The sequence below is a fragment of the Mauremys reevesii genome, linkage group 1 (genome assembly GCF_016161935.1).
Source record: "Mauremys reevesii isolate NIE-2019 linkage group 1, ASM1616193v1, whole genome shotgun sequence".
NCBI lineage: Eukaryota > Metazoa > Chordata > Testudines > Geoemydidae > Mauremys > Mauremys reevesii.
This window is the reverse complement of record NC_052623.1, coordinates 361,442,559-361,459,732: the sequence shown is the minus strand read 5'-3', so window position 1 is coordinate 361,459,732 and position 17,174 is coordinate 361,442,559. Positions and strand designations below refer to the sequence as shown.

Below are 17,174 nucleotides of genomic sequence, written 5' to 3'. Positions count from 1 at the left end.
GGTTTTTTGGCCAGTTCTAGGGGCAGGCGAGCAGGGCAGTTGCCCAGGGCACCAGCTTCCAGGGCCACTGAAGTGCTGTGCCCTCTGCTGGTTTCAGCCCTGGCCAGTAAAACACCTGGTCCTATTCCAGTCTGCAGGCAGCAGAGGAGTGGTTCCCTGCACCCAGCACTGTTGTCCCCAGAAGCCCTGTGGGGCTCCTCTCATGGGGCTTGGGTTTGTTTTGCAGAACGACATCTCAGAGAGGGACCAGAGATGGGGAGCCAAAACCATTGAGGGCTCCGGACGGGCCGAGCACATCAAGTAAGTCTCCTCCTTTTAGCTGTTATCCAGGCTGTCTGCTAGCACCTAGATCAGCTCAGTCCAGGAACCCATTTGGTCCAGTCTCCAGAGCCAGGTGTGTCAGATGGGAGATTCCCAGGGGTGAGGAGGGGGGTCCCAGGTCACAGTCACATGCCTGTGCACAAACACCAACTTTCAAACCCTCCCAGGTGGTCCATAGCTAATTCTGGGTTCTTATTTTGGAGTGGCACTCATCCTTCCACCAGTCAGGCAGAGTAGGGGGAGAAAGGAAGGGGCAGGGGGAAGGGGCTCTCTACCCGGTTTCTCTGAGTACTTCTGATAGAACTTGCAGTATGGTTGGGGCGTGGATGTTCTCTACCAGGTCCAAAGACCACTTGTCCACTGTAGCCCTCCCAGTCCACCAGGTTTTGAAGCCTTTCCCTAACTCACTGAAAGGTGAGGATTTGGTGAACCAAGCATGCCGCCTGTCTGCAGACTGCTATGGGTGGTGGTGGCAGGTATGAGGGGCTTGGGTGTAGGTTCCCACTGTAGAGTGGTAGTCTAGTTTGGCAGATAGGTGGCTGAATTTTAAGGTTCTGGGCAGAGCGCCACACCTTGTCCCCCATGGACAGATTAGGGGCAGCCTGACGATCTTGGTCCATGTGGAGTTTGTAGGTTGCTTTGGAGGACTGAAAGGATTCCTTGAGCTCCTGGTACACTAGGTGGGAGGCTACACCCACAGTGGCTGGTACTGGGGAACTTACGGGTAAGTCTGGGCAGAAGTGGGGGTGAGAGAAATAGTTCCCAAAGAATGGGCTATGTTGGATCAAGGCGTGGATTGCATGGTTATAGGAGAATTGGTGTAGCACAGCAGGCAGAGGCAGTCATACTGGTGGTAATTCAGAAAACAGTGAAGATACAGCCAAGATTTGGCTGACTCTCTGCTTGCCCATTACACTGTATATGATGGGCGGATGAGGTAAGGGAGTCGATACTAAGGAGTCTGCGGAAATTCCTGCGAGAAACAGGAGATGAACTTGGGTCCACAGTCTGATACAATGCCTGTTGGTAAACCACGGTAATGAAAGACATTTTCCAGGAAGCTGTCTCCCATGCGGTAGAACAGTAAGCACGGGATGAAGTGTGCCATCTCTGTGAGGAGACTGACATCACCCAAGATTACTGAGTGTCATGGGAGCATGGCAGCTCTACAATGTGGTGCATTGATATAGTGGACCAAGGCTGTGGGGGCATGGGTAGAGGCTGGAGGAGACCTAAAGGTTTTGATCATGGGTTCTTACTATGGGTGCAGAGGTTGCAGGACCTTATATAATCTTTGATGTAGGCCTGGCCACCAGAAGCTCCTTGAGACCAGATTCCAGGTCTTGAATTGGCCAAAATGGCCTATAAGCAGTGGATCATGGCATAGCTTCAATACATGAAGCCTAGGTTTTCCCTTTGGAACATAAATATAATTCTTGCAATAGAGGAGGCCATTTTGTAAATGGAACTCAGAATTGGGTTGGGTAGTCACATCGTTCAGGGTCTGGTGGATCTGGGTTGCAAACAGGTCATTGAGAAGCAGGGAGCAGATGGAAGACAGCAGATTGCTGTCAACTATCTCATTGGCAAAGCTGGACACCTTGAACACAGTGACAACAGGCTCTTTGCCAATGCAAGATATTCATCTTGCCTTCCTGTTTCTCATCCCTGGACAATAGGTTACTACAAAATTGAAGTGAGCAAAGAAGAGGGACCAGTGGATCTGGCATTAGTTAAAGTGTCTAGCAGTCCATAGATATTCCAGTTGTGGTCCATCAAGACTTGGACTGGGAATCAGCCCCTTCTAGGAGGCCGAGTCACTCCTTAAAAGCTGCGTTGATAGCCAGTAACTCGTTGTGCCAAATATAGTATTTTTTTTCTACCAGTGTTAGCGTCTGAGAATAAAAAGCACAGGGGTGCAGTTGGTTGTGGGCCTGCATGTTGAGACAAACTTGCACCTTTGGCAAAATGGTTTAGTGAGTGTTACATTCCAAGGTGAAATCCAGACCAGTGAGGTGTTGTCCCCTCTGTCCTATACCTTTGGGTGCCTCTCAGTGACTTGCTGCTGTAGCTCCCCTCAGACCGCTCACAAACAGCCTGCCAGCATGCAGGTCACACCATGAATGTCTGTGTATTGTCACAGCCCTGGCCCACCAACTCTGGCTTCCAGCAGACTTGTTTACTACTTGTAGGGTGAGCCCAACACACTCCCAGTCCCAGATTTTCTCCCCCCAAAACATGTGTCCTATACTGTCCATCCCTCTCCTGGACAGTGCAGATAGATTAGGTCTGTTGCCCTTTTAAGGGGATTAATATACAACAGTCTGCTACCCCCAATGGAGTTACCCACACAGTTCACAACACTGGATTAGTTTTGATTAAAGAATAAAACAAGTTTATTTAACTAAGAAATAGATTTTAAGTGAGTAAAAGTATAAGGCATTAAAGTCAGAAATGGTCACAAGAAAAATAAAGATAAAATGCTTCCTGGTACTTAAACTTAACAAACTAAACTTGGTTCAAGCTAAAATTCTTACCACATGCTCCCAGCAACAGGACTGACCAAGTTTCAGGTGAGGATCTGCTCCCAAAGTCCAATGGCTGTTTCTGTGGTTTTCTTTAGTGAAAAAGTGAGAGAGATGGATAAGGAGAGAAATAACTTGGAGTGGTTTTGCCTCTCACTTTTATAGTTAAGTCATCTTTAGAAAATGCATTTTCCTGAGGGTTACACCTAGATAAAATTTATCAAAGGCTGACTGAGCCTGCAAGGAGCAGGCCAACCAGTTCCCCTTTTACGGGAATGCCATTATCGGTGCAACCAGGCTAAAGAATCCTTTAATAAATTGCATGTAGAAATTGGCAAACCCCAGGAATCACTGCACCCAGTATATATGCCTGGGTGCAGCCCAGTTGGATACTGCTACTACCTTACATGGGTCCATGGTGAATTCCTTAGGTGACATCATGTATTCCAAGAATTCCACTGTGTCCTTATTGAACTCCTATTGCTTGAACTTTGTGAGGAAGTGGTTATGGTAGACTCTCTCTAAGACAGTGCATATGAGATGATTGTGGAGGTCCTGAATTTTGGAGAAAACGTGTATGTAGGCCAGGAAAATGATGACAAATTGGTCCAGCGTGTCCCTAAAGATGTCATTTATGAAATGTTGGAAGGTCACCAAGGTGTTGCACAATCCAAATGACATGACCAACTACTTGAAGTAGCCATATCTGGTCCAGAAGGTGGTCTTCCATTCATTTCCTTCCTAGATTTCCTCCAGGTTATAAGCTTCATGGAGGTCCAATTTTGTGAAGACCTTAGCAGATCAGAGTTTTTGGAACAGCTTATGAATAAACAGTAAGAGGTACTGATTTTGAATTGTACTCTTGTTCAGAGCTTGGTATTCCATACAAGGCCAAAAGGGATCCCTCTTTCTTTGCCATGAAGAAGATTGGGGCCCCTGTGGGGGATGTGGAGGGGCCAATGAACTCTTTCTACAGGTTCTTCTTGAGATACCTCCAGAATGCCTGTAGTTCTGGTTTAAAGAGGGAGTAAATGTGCCTGAAGGGAGCCTCTGCGCCCAACTGGAGGTCCAAAGGGCATTCACAGCTGTGATGAAGTAGAAAAGTGTTAGCTTTTTTTTTGTTGGCACAGTGTTGCTATTTAACAGGAATCTCTGGAGCCGTTGGGGCGGGGTAATGTGAGGGTTTCTGGGGTTACCTTTGAATCTTCTCTTCACATCTCGGAATTATTTGGAAGACCAAGTAAGCTGCAAAGGGTTGCTGGTCCTGGATCAGCTCTTGGGTAACAGGACTGTCGGCAAAATGGGGAGTCAAAATGTACCATGCCTGACCACCAGAGGATGTTCTGGTCATGGGTAATGAGCCAGGAATGCCAAGAACAACTGATGAATTAGCCCAAACTGAATAATTTCTTGGTGGCCTTGAAGGGTAGTTACCTCTAAGGTAATTGTCTGGTAGGTTTCTGGTCCTGATGAAAGGAGTGACCAGTCAATGGACTCCACTAAATCAGGGGGCTTCTTGTGCTGGGGGTGGGGGAACATGGTGTGGGTGGGTGAACTCTAGATCCATGAAATTGCCTGAGGGTTAGTGTTAGGGTTAGGGTCAGTACCTCTAGGTTGGTGTCAGGCATTGCAGGGTGCTGAGCCGGACAGGGAGTTGGAGATGTGTTGGATGGTGATTGGCCTTCACCAGGGTACAAGTGGACAAGCATTGGTGTAGATGTCTGGGAATGGCGTCAACCCAGCCAGGAGGACAGGTTTTTTTTCCTTGGAATCATTTGGTCAGGCAGACATTGATCTTGATGCATAGGTTGACAAAGACATCCAGGCCAGATGGGATTCCACCCCTACCAGTTCATTTCTAATATCATTGTTTAGGCTGACCCCAGAAATGATATTACTGGTGTTAGGCTCTGATGGAGTCCTCCCTATGGGATAGGGGAGCAGGCAGATACCGGACACAGTGTTGGTATATAATATTCTAAATACTTTTACTGATTACAATATAAACCCCAATCACTCCATATTCATACCCCTTTCAAACTACACAAGAGTCTGAAGATTAGAACGAAGTCCCGATGGCCAGTCAAGGTCTGCTCCAATCATAAGGTGTGGGGAGCCCCACAATGCACACCTCTTCTTTATCAGGGCTCTGGATCAATGTCTGGCTCCAAATTTCAGATATGTCAGGGAACTATTGATAGACCAGTCCATCGCATCATTAGCTCTTTGTCTCTTTGCTAAGCCTTTCACCTATAACTCCAGGAAAACAGTTCCCGGGGAGGCCGTCGTAATCCAAGACATTCCATTTCCTCCAATGAACATGACAAAGTTGTTTTGCACAGACAATCCTTGACCTCTCATAACCTAGAGCTAGTCTGCTGACTCTTCCTACCCATCAGGAAGTGCAGCCAAACAGGCAGCCTACTACAGACACCTGCATTCATTATGTTGCTCAGAGACTGGCTCTGCTGCAGGCCCTGATTCTGGACAGTCTCAGGTTTGGCCCATGTTAGTGACTACAGTCCAGCCTCAGGCTCATGGACCCATTCTGGGGCCCCGGACCCTGGTTCATGTCTATTGGCAGCTGGCCATGTCTGCTGAATGTCAGCAAGTAGGGGTTATGCTTTGTGGAGGTGTTTGCCATGCTATTATACACACAGGTCAGCTCTGGCAGGTAGGAAGGTCAGTCTCTCTGCTGTGTCTCTGATTGGGTCCTTGGCCCCGTTAGTGGCATCTGTTGGCTCACTCACAGAGGCCATTGCCTTGTGGGTAGTGGGCTGTCATCCTTATGCCATATCAGGTCAGCCCGGGGGTCAATTTCCCCCAGTCTCCAGTGGCAAGTGGAACCCCAGTTATCTGAGCTGGAATCCCAGTGTATAAGGCAACACTGCTGAGCCCACTGCTTTGCAGGCTCCACTGGAGGCATAGGCTGCACAGTGGCTGCAGTGTCACTATCATAACGAAATAATTGATTGGCAAGTCACAATGACAAAGTGAGTTGCATGTGTGCTGTGCAAGCCCAGTCAGCTGGTCTATGGGGATGAGGCTGTGGCGAGTCTGAACTGGGATGCTAGCTGGTGGCCAGGGTTGAGGTCACCAGTACACAAGCCTTAGACAGGAAAAACAGATTCTTTGTGTTACAATGTCAGGGTTACTGCACCTTTGAGCCCTGCTGTAGTCTGCTCTAGGAATGCCCGTCACATCTCAGGCCTCAGCTGTCATGTCTCTGGTCAGAGATCCGCGTCCCTCTCCTTTCTGCCCGGGGCTTTAGGCTATAGCCCCCTGCTCTTTACTGCCATTGTCCCCTGGTCTGACAAACATCCAGCCCCTGCTCTCTGGCTTCTGTCCAAGGACAATGACAGGGTTTTTGTAAATGAGCAGACAGCTCTTCCTAAGCAAGTACATTTATTAAAGGACAAAGGCATGCAGAAAAAAACAATACAGGTATATACACACACGCTAAACCTACCAGAAGTCACCCAGCCACCCTATTGGGCCCTGGAAGGCCAAAGTCCTTCCAATACAGCAGCAAGGGTTTGGGACTCTCTTGGACAAAAGGTCCTGTCCATTTCCTAGCCCAGAAAGAAGGCACTGAGTCTGGTTAAACTCAGCCTCTATATCCCAGAAATCTTTTCCTCCCAGCATCTTGGAAACTGGTAAAACCCATACATCCCCCTGGCCCCAGGTAGCCAAGCTTCCAAAGCAGGGTATTGGCGTGCCCAGCCTTGGGATTCTGTATTTATCACCCCCTAGTGATTTCAGATTCCACAGGAACACCCCGCCCCTATGAGCCAGGAACACATAAATACACATCATCTGTATTGGTTCAAAGGGCTATGAATAGTCTATGGCTCAAACCATCTGGCCCACCTCAATAGAAAGTCTTTCTTTTTTGAAGTTTTCATGCTTTCAACATAAGATATGCTCTGGTCCCCATGTCAGTCACTATCTGCCACACTTTGTAAGCAGCATTGTAGAAAGAAGTGATGGATTCGCAGACAGACACTGACTCTGGCAGCTTTGGGTGCCGAGTCAAAGAGAGCCTGTTGCGGGGGCTCTAAGCGAGGCAAGCGGTGCAGGGGAGAGAAGGTCACACAGAGGTGGTATTTCGCTAGAGCTCTGTGTAAGGGAATGGCGATACATCCTCCCCACCCCCAGCTCCAGCCCCAGAGCGAGCTCAGGCACCAGACTGCCTCTGGTTGTTTCATTACCTCTAGGACAGGCTAGTGAAGGAGCTGGGAAGCGTCCTCCAGCCTATGGGACTGGGCACACAAGCAGGGCCTCCTCAGCCACTGTGAGCCCAGCAGATCAGCACCATTAGTTGTGAGTGACATCTCCCTGCGTGGATGGAGTTTGTGCCATGACTCCCACTCCTAGGCAGTAGCCCAGCTGCAGCGCTCTGTCTGGGAGGGGCAAGGGGGAACCACAAAGACGCCTGGGCCTTATGAATAAAAGCAGCTTTTGGACTTCAGATGTGCAGAGTTCCTGGGGACAAGGCAGGTGTGACTCTGCAGTCCCTGGAGCTGCAGCTGCTCCCATCGCTGGCCTTTGGCATCTACCTAGAGTGAACAGAGATGTGGCAGGTTAAATGGCTGAAAAATAGAATAGGGGCTTCTGCATTAATGTCCTGATCCCACAAACCAGGGCTCAGTCTCCTGCCCCACACAGCCTCCCAAGGGTTCCTTGTACAGGGCTATGGGGAGACCAGGGGAAGGTCACATATGCCTCAGCACCCACTGCCAACAAGCCTGTTAGGTTCCCACAGACCTCGCATTTCATCTACTCTCAGGCCTCTTCCATCTCCACCCACATGAGAGTCTGAGCCAGATGGGATGGGCCCCTAAGGGAAGGGGAGGGAGCCCTTGAAAGCTAGAGGGGGGGACCCTTTAGGGGTGGAGGAGGTGGTGTGTCTCGGGGGTCGCAGCACATTTGGGAATGATTCTGGTCTTGGGAGCGTTGCACAAGGGGTACACTCCTGGCTGGGGATAGTGTGTGTGTGTTTGGGGGTGGGGGGCAGGGGAGTGATCCATGTTTTGTGTGTGTGAGAGGGAGAGAGAGATTCTGGGGTACAAAAGGGGACTGATCCTGGCCTGAGGGTCACTACTAAGGCAAAACCATTTCCCTCAGACTGAGCTAACAGACACCAGTGCCTGCAGCTCTGATGGGATTTTTGGTTTCTGAGGAACAGTGAGGGGTAAGTAGGCTGTTGCCATGGTGATGTCTACCTACAGGAAGAGGAAGTGGTGACTGCATTCAGTGAACTGAAATCAGCCAAATAAGGGCTTCTGCAAATCAGCAGCAGTGAAACTGGGGGGAGGGGTATGGGGGCATGTTCTTTCACACCCATTCCTGTCGCCTACTCCACTTGGGCCTTGCCATGAAGGATCCTGGGTGTTTCCTTTGGGCATGGCTCATGCTGTGACCTCTCGCTCCATGCTTAAGGAGCTGGGATTTGTGCACTGGCCCCAAGGCACCGTAGCTCTGTCCCAAATCCAGCAGCTCCTGAAATGCACTCTCTCATGGCCCAGGAAAAACCTACTCAGTATCCACCCTTCTGCAAATCAGGGCTGGACTCTGATTCCCCAGTTGGTGAAGGCCCTAATCCTGTGGCCTGTGAGGCTGTGGCTAGGCATGGAAATGGCATGCCAGCAGGGCCAGCTCCAGGCACCAGCCCAGCAAGCAGGTGCTTGGGGTGGCCAACGATGAGGGGCGGCACATTTGGGTCTTCGGTCTTTGGCAGTGGATCCCTCACTCCCTCTCGGAGCGAAGGACCTGCCGCTGAATTGCCACCAAAGACTGAATGAAGCAGCTGCGTTAGTGCTGCAGATCATGATCACGGCTTTTTTTTATTTTTTATTTTTCCCTGCTTGGAGCGGCAAAAACCCTGGAGCCAGCCCTGCATGCCAGCCAATTACATGCCAGCTGCCATTTCCTGCCCAAAGCATACCCATGGTCCTGCACAGAGGCCTGCAGGGAATGCACTGGCAGTGTCATGTTTTCTGTGATGTTTTAGTGGTGGAGATGGCACTGCAAAGAGTGAAGTCTGCAGCCAGCCTGAAACAGTAACTCTAGAAGGTGAGAACTGTCATGTTCCTGTATGAGATGTGGACTGGCAACAGAGCTTGCTTATACATCCCAGATGTATTCATTACAGAATCATAGAACTGGAAAGGACCTCGAGAGGTCATCTAATCCAGTCCCCTGCACTCGTGGCAGGAGTAATTATCTAGACCAGGGGTGGCCAACCTGAGCCTGAGAATGAGCCAAAATTTACCAATGTACATTGCCAAAGAGCCACAGTAATATGTCAGTAGTGCCTCATCAGCTTCCCCCGCCCCGCTCCCACCACCTCTTACCCACCAGCAGCCCCACTGATCAGGGCCTCCCCCCTTAGAGTGACCAGATGAGAGGAACAAAATATTGAGACACATGGGAGCGGAGCGCCAGCAGAGCAAAAAAAAAAGGGAGTCTACCCCCACCCCGGCACATTGGAAAGTTGGCACTTGTAGCTCCAGCTTCAGAATCAGTGCATATACAAGGAGCCGGATATTAACTTCTGAAGAGCTGCATATGGCTTTGGAGTAGGGTGACCAGACGCCCCAATAAAATCGGGACTATCCTGATATTCAACTGTTTGTCCTGTGTCCCAATGGATGTATTGTCGGGACACCATTTGTCCCGATATTTGGCTTCGGCAGCACTCCGGCTTTTTTTTTTTTTGCTTCGGCAGCACCCTGCCCCCCCCATGTGTCCCAATATTTTGTTTTTGTCATCTGATCACCCTACTTCGGAGCCACTGGTTGTCCACCTCTGAGCTAGACCATCCCTGACAGGTGTTTGTCTAACCTGCGCTTAAAAATCTCCAATGATGGAGATTCCACAACCTCCCTAGGCAATTTATTCCAGTGTTTAACCACCCTGACAGTTAGGAACTTTTTCCTAATATCCAACCTAAACCTCCCTTGCTGCGGTTTAAGCCCGTTGCTTCTTGTTCTGTCCTTAGAGGCTAAGGTGAACAATTTTTCTCCCTCCTCCTTGTAACAACCTTTTATGTACTTGAAAACTGCTATCATGTCCTCTCTCAGTCTTCTCTTTTCCAAACGAAACAAACCCAATTCTTTCAGCCTTCCTTCATAGGTCATGTTCTCAAGACCTTTAATCATTCTTGTTGCTCTTCTCTGGACCCTCTCCAATTTCTCCACATCTTTCTTGAAATGCGGTGGCCAGAACTGGACACAATACTCCAGTTGAGGCCTAATTAGAGTGGAGCAGAGCGGAAGAAATACTTCTCGTGTCTTGCTTATAACACTTCTGCTAATACAGCCCAGAATGATGTTTGCGATTTTTGCAACAGAGTTCAGGGGTGAAAGTAATTTACAGGACTTACTGGTACTGCTGGAGTCCTGAGGGGGGCGTGGCCTCAACCAGAAGAGGCGGGGCCTCTCAAGATTTAAAGGCCCTGGGGCACCAGCTGTGGCTGGGAGCCCCAGGGCCTTTAAATCAACCCAGGGCTCCCAGCTGCAAAGGTGGCTGGGAGCCCCCGGGGCTCACGGGCAAATTAAAAGGCCCCCCTTAAATCCCCACCGCAGCTCCAGCTTGGATTTAAAGGGCTCGGGGCTCCTGTGGCTGCGGAGAGCCCAGAGCTCTTTAAATCCCGGCCCCAACCCAGCTGTCGAAGCTGCGGGCAGGATTTAAAGGGCTCGGAGCTCCCATGGCTGCGGGGAGCTCCAAGCCCTTTAAATCCTGGCCCCAGCCCAGGCACCGGTGCTGCAGGCGGGATTTAAAGGGCTCAGAGCTCCCCCTACTGTGGGGAGCCCAGAGCCCTTTATGGAGCAGCATGGAGTACTGGCTCTTGCCGTACCGGCTTACTTTCACCTCTGACAGAGTTACACTGTTGACTCATATTTAGCTTGTGGTCCACTATGATCCCCCAGATCCCTTTCCACAGTACTCCTTCCTAGGCAGTCATAAAATCTTTTAATGCTCTGCAGGCTATGGGTCAGGTTCGTTTATTATTATTTATTATTGTTTATGTAAGGTATTTTATACAAGTGCCACCTAGTGGCCGAACAGTAAAATACAATTTAGCATTCCATGATATCTCCCTCTTTAAGTTCTACATTCCTACCATTTACGTTATTACATGGTCTTTGAAGTTCAGTACAGATCAATAAGTTAAGTGTGTCTAAATCACACTATTTTTCTAATTACACGACCTGAAGGCATAACAGCTTGGTCATCTGGCTGTCCATTAGTAGCAACGATTGACTGGTTGGTTTGGAAGTCTTGAGTCATTGTCTTCTGCACCTGCTATCTGTAGAGTTTCCCCTATTGATTGCTGTTGCTGAAGAACAAACTGTAGATGTCGACAGTCCATCTTGATCACATATGATCTGGGTGTGGAATTCTTTTTTTGTTGTTTTTAAACAACGATATCTGGACTTGTCCATTCATTTTTTCCATCCAATTTGACTTGGACACAGTCACCAGTTTCTAGGCCTGGTAGTTCTCTGAGTGACATCTGCTGTAAAAGTGTTCATAAGATTTTTTAGGTTTTTATTCAATTTGGTCGCTCTCTTCATGTCTGGCCATTTTGGAAATAGGTTCTTTTCAAAACTTGGTCCTAATTATCTTCCCATCAGGAGTTGTGCTGGACTACATTGAGTGGCTGCTATTGGTGTTGGTCTGTACCTCAGAAGGGCAAAGAATGGATCTTCCTGCAGTAGGATTTCTTGGCAGTCTGTACAGCTCTCTGTCTCTCCATTTACTTGGAGGTAACATGGGCTGCTAGTAATATGATCAAAATTATATTTTGCTTAGAATGACTTAAATTCTGCTTCAGTGAATTATGATCCATTGTCTGTCACTAGCTGTTCTAGAATGCCGAAGTGAGCAAACGGGCACCAGTTTCTCAATAAAACTATGACGTGATATGTCTGTCAAGTACATTACTTTTATACACTTGGAAAAATAGTCCATGACGACAAGGTCATGATGTCCTCTGAATATGCAGCTAGTTCCTCCAAGGTCTATTTGGTAGGGGTGTTGTTACTAAAGGTTCTTTGTGTTGTGATGGTCCATTAGTTCTGCAAGGTTCACATGCAGACACTTTATGTCCTTGCTGATGCCTGGCCACCACACTTACTGGTTGGCCCATTCATGGCATTTAGTTAATCAATGATTCCCTTCATGGATGAGGTTTAGGATTTCTCTTCTCATTTCGTTTGTAATTACAATGTAATTGCCTTTAACAATGAGTGCATTTGACTCGCTTAGTTATCCATGCACTGCAAAGTACTGTCTTGTCACTTCGTTAGTGTGGTTTAGGTTTAGATATTTGGGCCAGCCACCCCAATGTAACTTAGAACTTCCTGAAGTTGTGTGTCTATTTTAATTGCTTTTTTGGAGCTGGAGTCGTCTCTTTTCTGACGCTGGTCTGTATGTGTCCACAGCATCCACATACACCTTTACATCAGCTCTGAGCTCACAGGTAGCTGTGTGTGATGCTGGGCTCCATAATGGAATGTCTGCTAGTCCCAGATTGTTCCCAGGAACATATTTAGTAATTGGGTTAAATTAGGGTGACCAGACAGCAAATGTGAAAAATCAGAGGACGGGGGTGGGGGGTAATAGAAGCCTATATAAGAAAAAGACCCCCAAATCGGAACTATCCCTATAAAATCGGGACATCTGGTCACCCTAGGTTAAATCGCAGTAACCTTAGCAATAGACACTGACATCTCAGCTGTGCTTGATCCAGGTCTTTTTCATTGCTGAGAATTACAAGTGGTTTGTGGTCTGTTATCAGCATAAATGAATCTAGTCCACACAGATATCTGTTAAAGTTCTAACATGCTCGGACACTTGGCAGGCATGCCTTGCCAATCTGTGCATATCATTTTTCTGCTTCTATAAGTGCGCAAGAGCAAAATGCATCTGGCTTCCACTCTGAGCGCTGTTGTTGCAACAATACACCACGTAAGCCGTAGCTGCTTGTATCCTCACTGACCATTGTGGGTTTGTTCACATTGTAGTACTTGAGAACTGGAGCGGTGGAGATCATTTGAAGGCAATTTTTTTATCCCCCCCCCATAATCAAAAGGTGTTGGATTTTAATAATACATTCAATGGTTTTGTCACTGTAGAAAGGTCCTGAAAGTATCGACCAAGGTCATATGCCATCCCCAGTATGCATCTCAGTTATGGTACATTAATTGGTGCATTCAATTCGCGAATGGCTTTTACTTTCTCAGGGCTAGGACAGATCCCATCTTTGTTTATTGTCTATCTCCAAAACTCAATTTGGGGTAGGCAGGAAACACATTTTTCCTTGTTTTGCTTCCATCTAGACTAATCAGTTAGGCTTAGGGTGAGTGTTTTGTTGTGTTCTTCCATTGAAGATCCATATATCAGAATATCATCCATGAAACTACAACTCCATTTGTGTTCATTAACAGTTCTGCCATCAGTCTTCAGAAAATTAAAGGTGCACTGGTAATCCCAAAGGGTAATCTTCGAAAGCAAAATCTCTTAAAGGGTCTGATAAATGTAGTCAGTTTAGCACTTTCTTTGGATAAAGGAATCTGCTGGAATCTCGAGGCATCCAGCTTGCAGAATACTGTAGCTCCTTTCACTCTGGGAAGGAAGTCACCCAGTGCTGAGAGGATATATTGTTCTCTCACAGCTGCTTCACTGAGGCTTTTAAGATCTACACATATTTGTATTTTTCCATTTTGCTTTATAAATGGTACCATTGGGGCACACCATGCTGTTGGCTCAGAGATTTTCTTGATTATGCCAATCCACTCCATTCTGTTTAACTCAATTTCCACTTCATGTAGTAAGGGGATAGGAATCCTGTGAGGTGTATGTACACTATATGGTTCAGCATTGTCTCTTAAAGTGGTTTGTATTGGATCTCCTTAAAGTCCAATATGACCCAATATTCCGTCAATTTCTTCCACATTTCTCACTAGGCCCATCATGGCTGCCACGCTGCAGCTGAGAAGGCTGATGGTCAGTGGTCCTTTAATCACATAAACCCTGAATGCAAAGCTGTTGTCTTTGAAAGTTGTTTCTGTGGTGAATTGGCCCAAGTTCAGAATACCTCCAGGGCTAGTCAGAGTGACTTCAGCTCTGGGAGGGGTTGAAGGTGACTTGTCAGTCCCTTCTGAGATGACTGTGACATCAGCTCCTAAAGTCAATAGTCTTGCCATGAATATTCAATTTTACTGTCCAAACTGGTTCTGTGTCAGATCCAAGAAAGAATGGGCTTGATTGTCTGTAGTATGAACCAGCTCCCTGACTTCCTTAGTGCAGGATATAGCCTGCATTTATTACACCATGTGCCTCTGGCTGGACATGGATCAGCTCTTGGGATATGATTTTTTCCACACCTTGTGCATGTAGGCTGGAATTTGTCCCTGTTAGCGTGGGAATTCTCTCTCCTTGCCGCAGAGGTTTTATGATAATGACTTTTAACCTTTGCTCTATGTATAGCTATCGCTAGGATTAAATCTCTCTTCGGTTGTAGCTGCTGTGAAAGGTTTTATCTGTTATCCCCATAACCAGCCTGTTTCTGATATTTTCATATTTTGCATTACCCAAAATCATAGTTTTCAGCTAATGTATGCAGAGCTCTTATAAAACATTCTACATTTTCCCCTGGTTCTTGAATTCTCTGGTGAAAACTTGCTCTTTCATAAAACACATTTCTCTGAGGTATAAAGTATGCTTGAGACATAGCCAGAACCTTTTAATAGTCATCCTTGTGACCGTCTTCAGTCAAGTCAGAGGATTTAAAGATATGCTCTACTTGTTTCCCCAGAGCATAAATTAAAGAAGCTAACCTGTGTATCCCCAGTTTCCTTGTGAAGCTTAGTAGCAAAGCAAAATCTTGTTTCTAGTCTGTCCATTCTGAAGGTTTGTCAAAGCTGAAGTTCTCCAGGTTATTGAAGATGGGCATGTTGATGAGATCCTGAATTCTTTGTTGCTTTGGTCCTTCTGTTTTTGTTCGTAGTTTACTCCTGACACCATGTCATGTCCCTGTGCTAAATATGGACTGGTCACAGAGCTAATTTATACACCTCAGCTCTGTTCAGCATAAGATCCTTTAATGCTCTACCTGGTATGGTTGAGGGTCATTTAAATAAGGTGTTTTATGCATAGTGCCACCTAGTGGCTGAACTGTATAATATAGTTTAGCATTCCATTACAAGAACTGCCCCAGTCTTACCAATGGGGTGTTAACTGTGAAACTACTTCCCTGCTGCTGATCACGGCAACAGAGTGACCAGTGAATGTGCTTACCTCACTTCCCAAAACGTCTCCTGCTCCTCCCTGGTTCCAATCCCCACTTCCCTCATAACTGGCTGCACCAACCACCAGCTTCCCCAATGACTTCTTCAGCACTGCCCTGCACTGTCAGTGCAAAAATCTGCCACATGTAGAAAACGGAATATGTAGGGAAAGTGTAAATAATGTAATAGTGCACAAGAGGAAGGAGGCACCATGCTGAATGGACTATTCATTTTCACATCCAAATCTCCAGAGCTTCATTACACGAGGTTGCTGCGCTGAGGCCACAGAGTTCATATCTGCCTCACTGGGGAGCACCTGAGCCTTGGCCACATGATGCGGCCCCTGGCTGTGAAATGCACTAATGGGTCTAAAGAGGCAATGCCATAGGCCTGGTCTGTGTTTCATTTGCAAAGAGTGAGGCTGGATGCAGATTATGTTGAACAATTGGATTTATTAAACCCCGTGGCTGAGTTGCTTCCAGCCTAACTCCTCACATTCGCTGTTCCACTGGTGTCCTGTTAATAACAATCCCTCCAGGGAAAATGGGCCATCTGATTCAGATTCCACAGATCATGATACAGTTTGCACTGCAGCATGCTCCAGTCTGTAATGGAGTGTAACGACTGTTGGGTTGGGCCAAGTCTGAGGGGTTTTGTAGTGATTTGCCCTGACCCTCTATTTCTTCCCAGCATCCATCAGCTGAGGAGCAAGGTGTCTGAGGAACATGAAGTCATCAAGAAGAAGGAGCTGGAGACTGGGCCCAAGGCCTCTTATGGATACGGGGGCAAATTTGGAACAGAGCAGGACCGAATGGATAAGGTAAAAGCTGCTGTGTCTTGTCTGTACTCTCCAGAGAGTTTCCTGTCCCAGCAGTGGAGGGGTGGGTCTGTCTGAGTGCCTGTTCCACAGCAGGGAAAGAGCAGGAACGGAGACTTACAAACGTTAGAAGTGGAATAGGTCTGTGCAGTCCCACCCATCTCCCTCTCCATGGACCAGAGCAGGATTATTCCTAATGAACTGTTAGACCAGACAAAGCTCTACTAACTTTAAATGTCCCACATGATTGGATGCCCAACCTTTCTCCTGATGGGATGATTCCCAGCCAAATCCATCTTCCTGACAGGGAATATTTCCTGATTAATTATCATAATCATCCCCTTTCTAAAATCTGTCCGATTCCTCCTAGTTACATGCCCTTAAGAATCCCAGAATTGAACACGCTGATGCAGGTGGGCTCACGGCACAGCAGCATAGAGAGAGTTCGTTCATAGATCCAGAGAGTTTAAGGACAGAAATGACCATTAGATCATCTAGTCTGATCTGTATAGCACAGGCCATTAAATTTTACTATTACCTCTGTATTGAGCCCCATAACTTGTGTTTGGCTAAGGCACCTCTTCAAGAAAAAAGAACAGGAGTACTTGTGGCACCTTAGAGCCTAACAAATTTATTTGAGCTTTTGTGGGCTACAGACCACTTCATCAGATGCATAGAATGGAACATATAGTGAGGCTATATATATATATATATAATACACACACACACACACACACACACATACAGAGAACATGAAAAGGTGGGAGTTGTCCTACCAACTCTAAGAGGCTAATTAATTAAGAGAAAAAACTTTTGTAGTGATAATCAAGATAGCCCATTACAGATAGTTTGACAAGAGGTATGAGAATACTTAACATGGGGAAACAGATTCAATGTGTGTAATGGCTCAGCCATTCCCAGTCTCTATTCAAGCCTAAGTTGATAGTGTCTAATTTGCATATTAATTCAAGTTCAGCAGTTTCTCATTGGAGTCTGTTTTTGAAGCTTTTCTGTTGCAAAATTGCCACCTTTAGGTCTGTTACTGAGTGGCCAGAGAGGTTGAAGTGTTCTCCTACTGGTTTTTTAATGTTATGATTCCTGATGTCAGATTTGTGTCCATTTATTCTTTTGCGTAGAGACTGTCCGGTTTGGCCAATGTACATGGCAGAGGGGCATTGCTGGCACATGCTGGCATATATCACATTGGTAGAT

At 47.0% G+C, this 17,174-nt stretch overlaps 1 protein-coding gene across 1 annotated transcript in view; it reads left to right on the top strand.

Annotated features, from left to right (window-relative positions):
- The window catches only part of HCLS1 (hematopoietic cell-specific Lyn substrate 1), a 59,031-nt gene that overhangs the window by 15,940 nt on the left and 25,917 nt on the right, over nucleotides 1–17,174 (top strand). Inside the window, exons 3-4 of the mRNA XM_039520395.1 lie at nucleotides 227–300; nucleotides 15,836–15,965. Of these exons, the coding sequence (XP_039376329.1) occupies nucleotides 227–300; nucleotides 15,836–15,965 (204 nt within the window). The remainder of the gene's footprint in view (nucleotides 1–226; nucleotides 301–15,835; nucleotides 15,966–17,174) is intronic.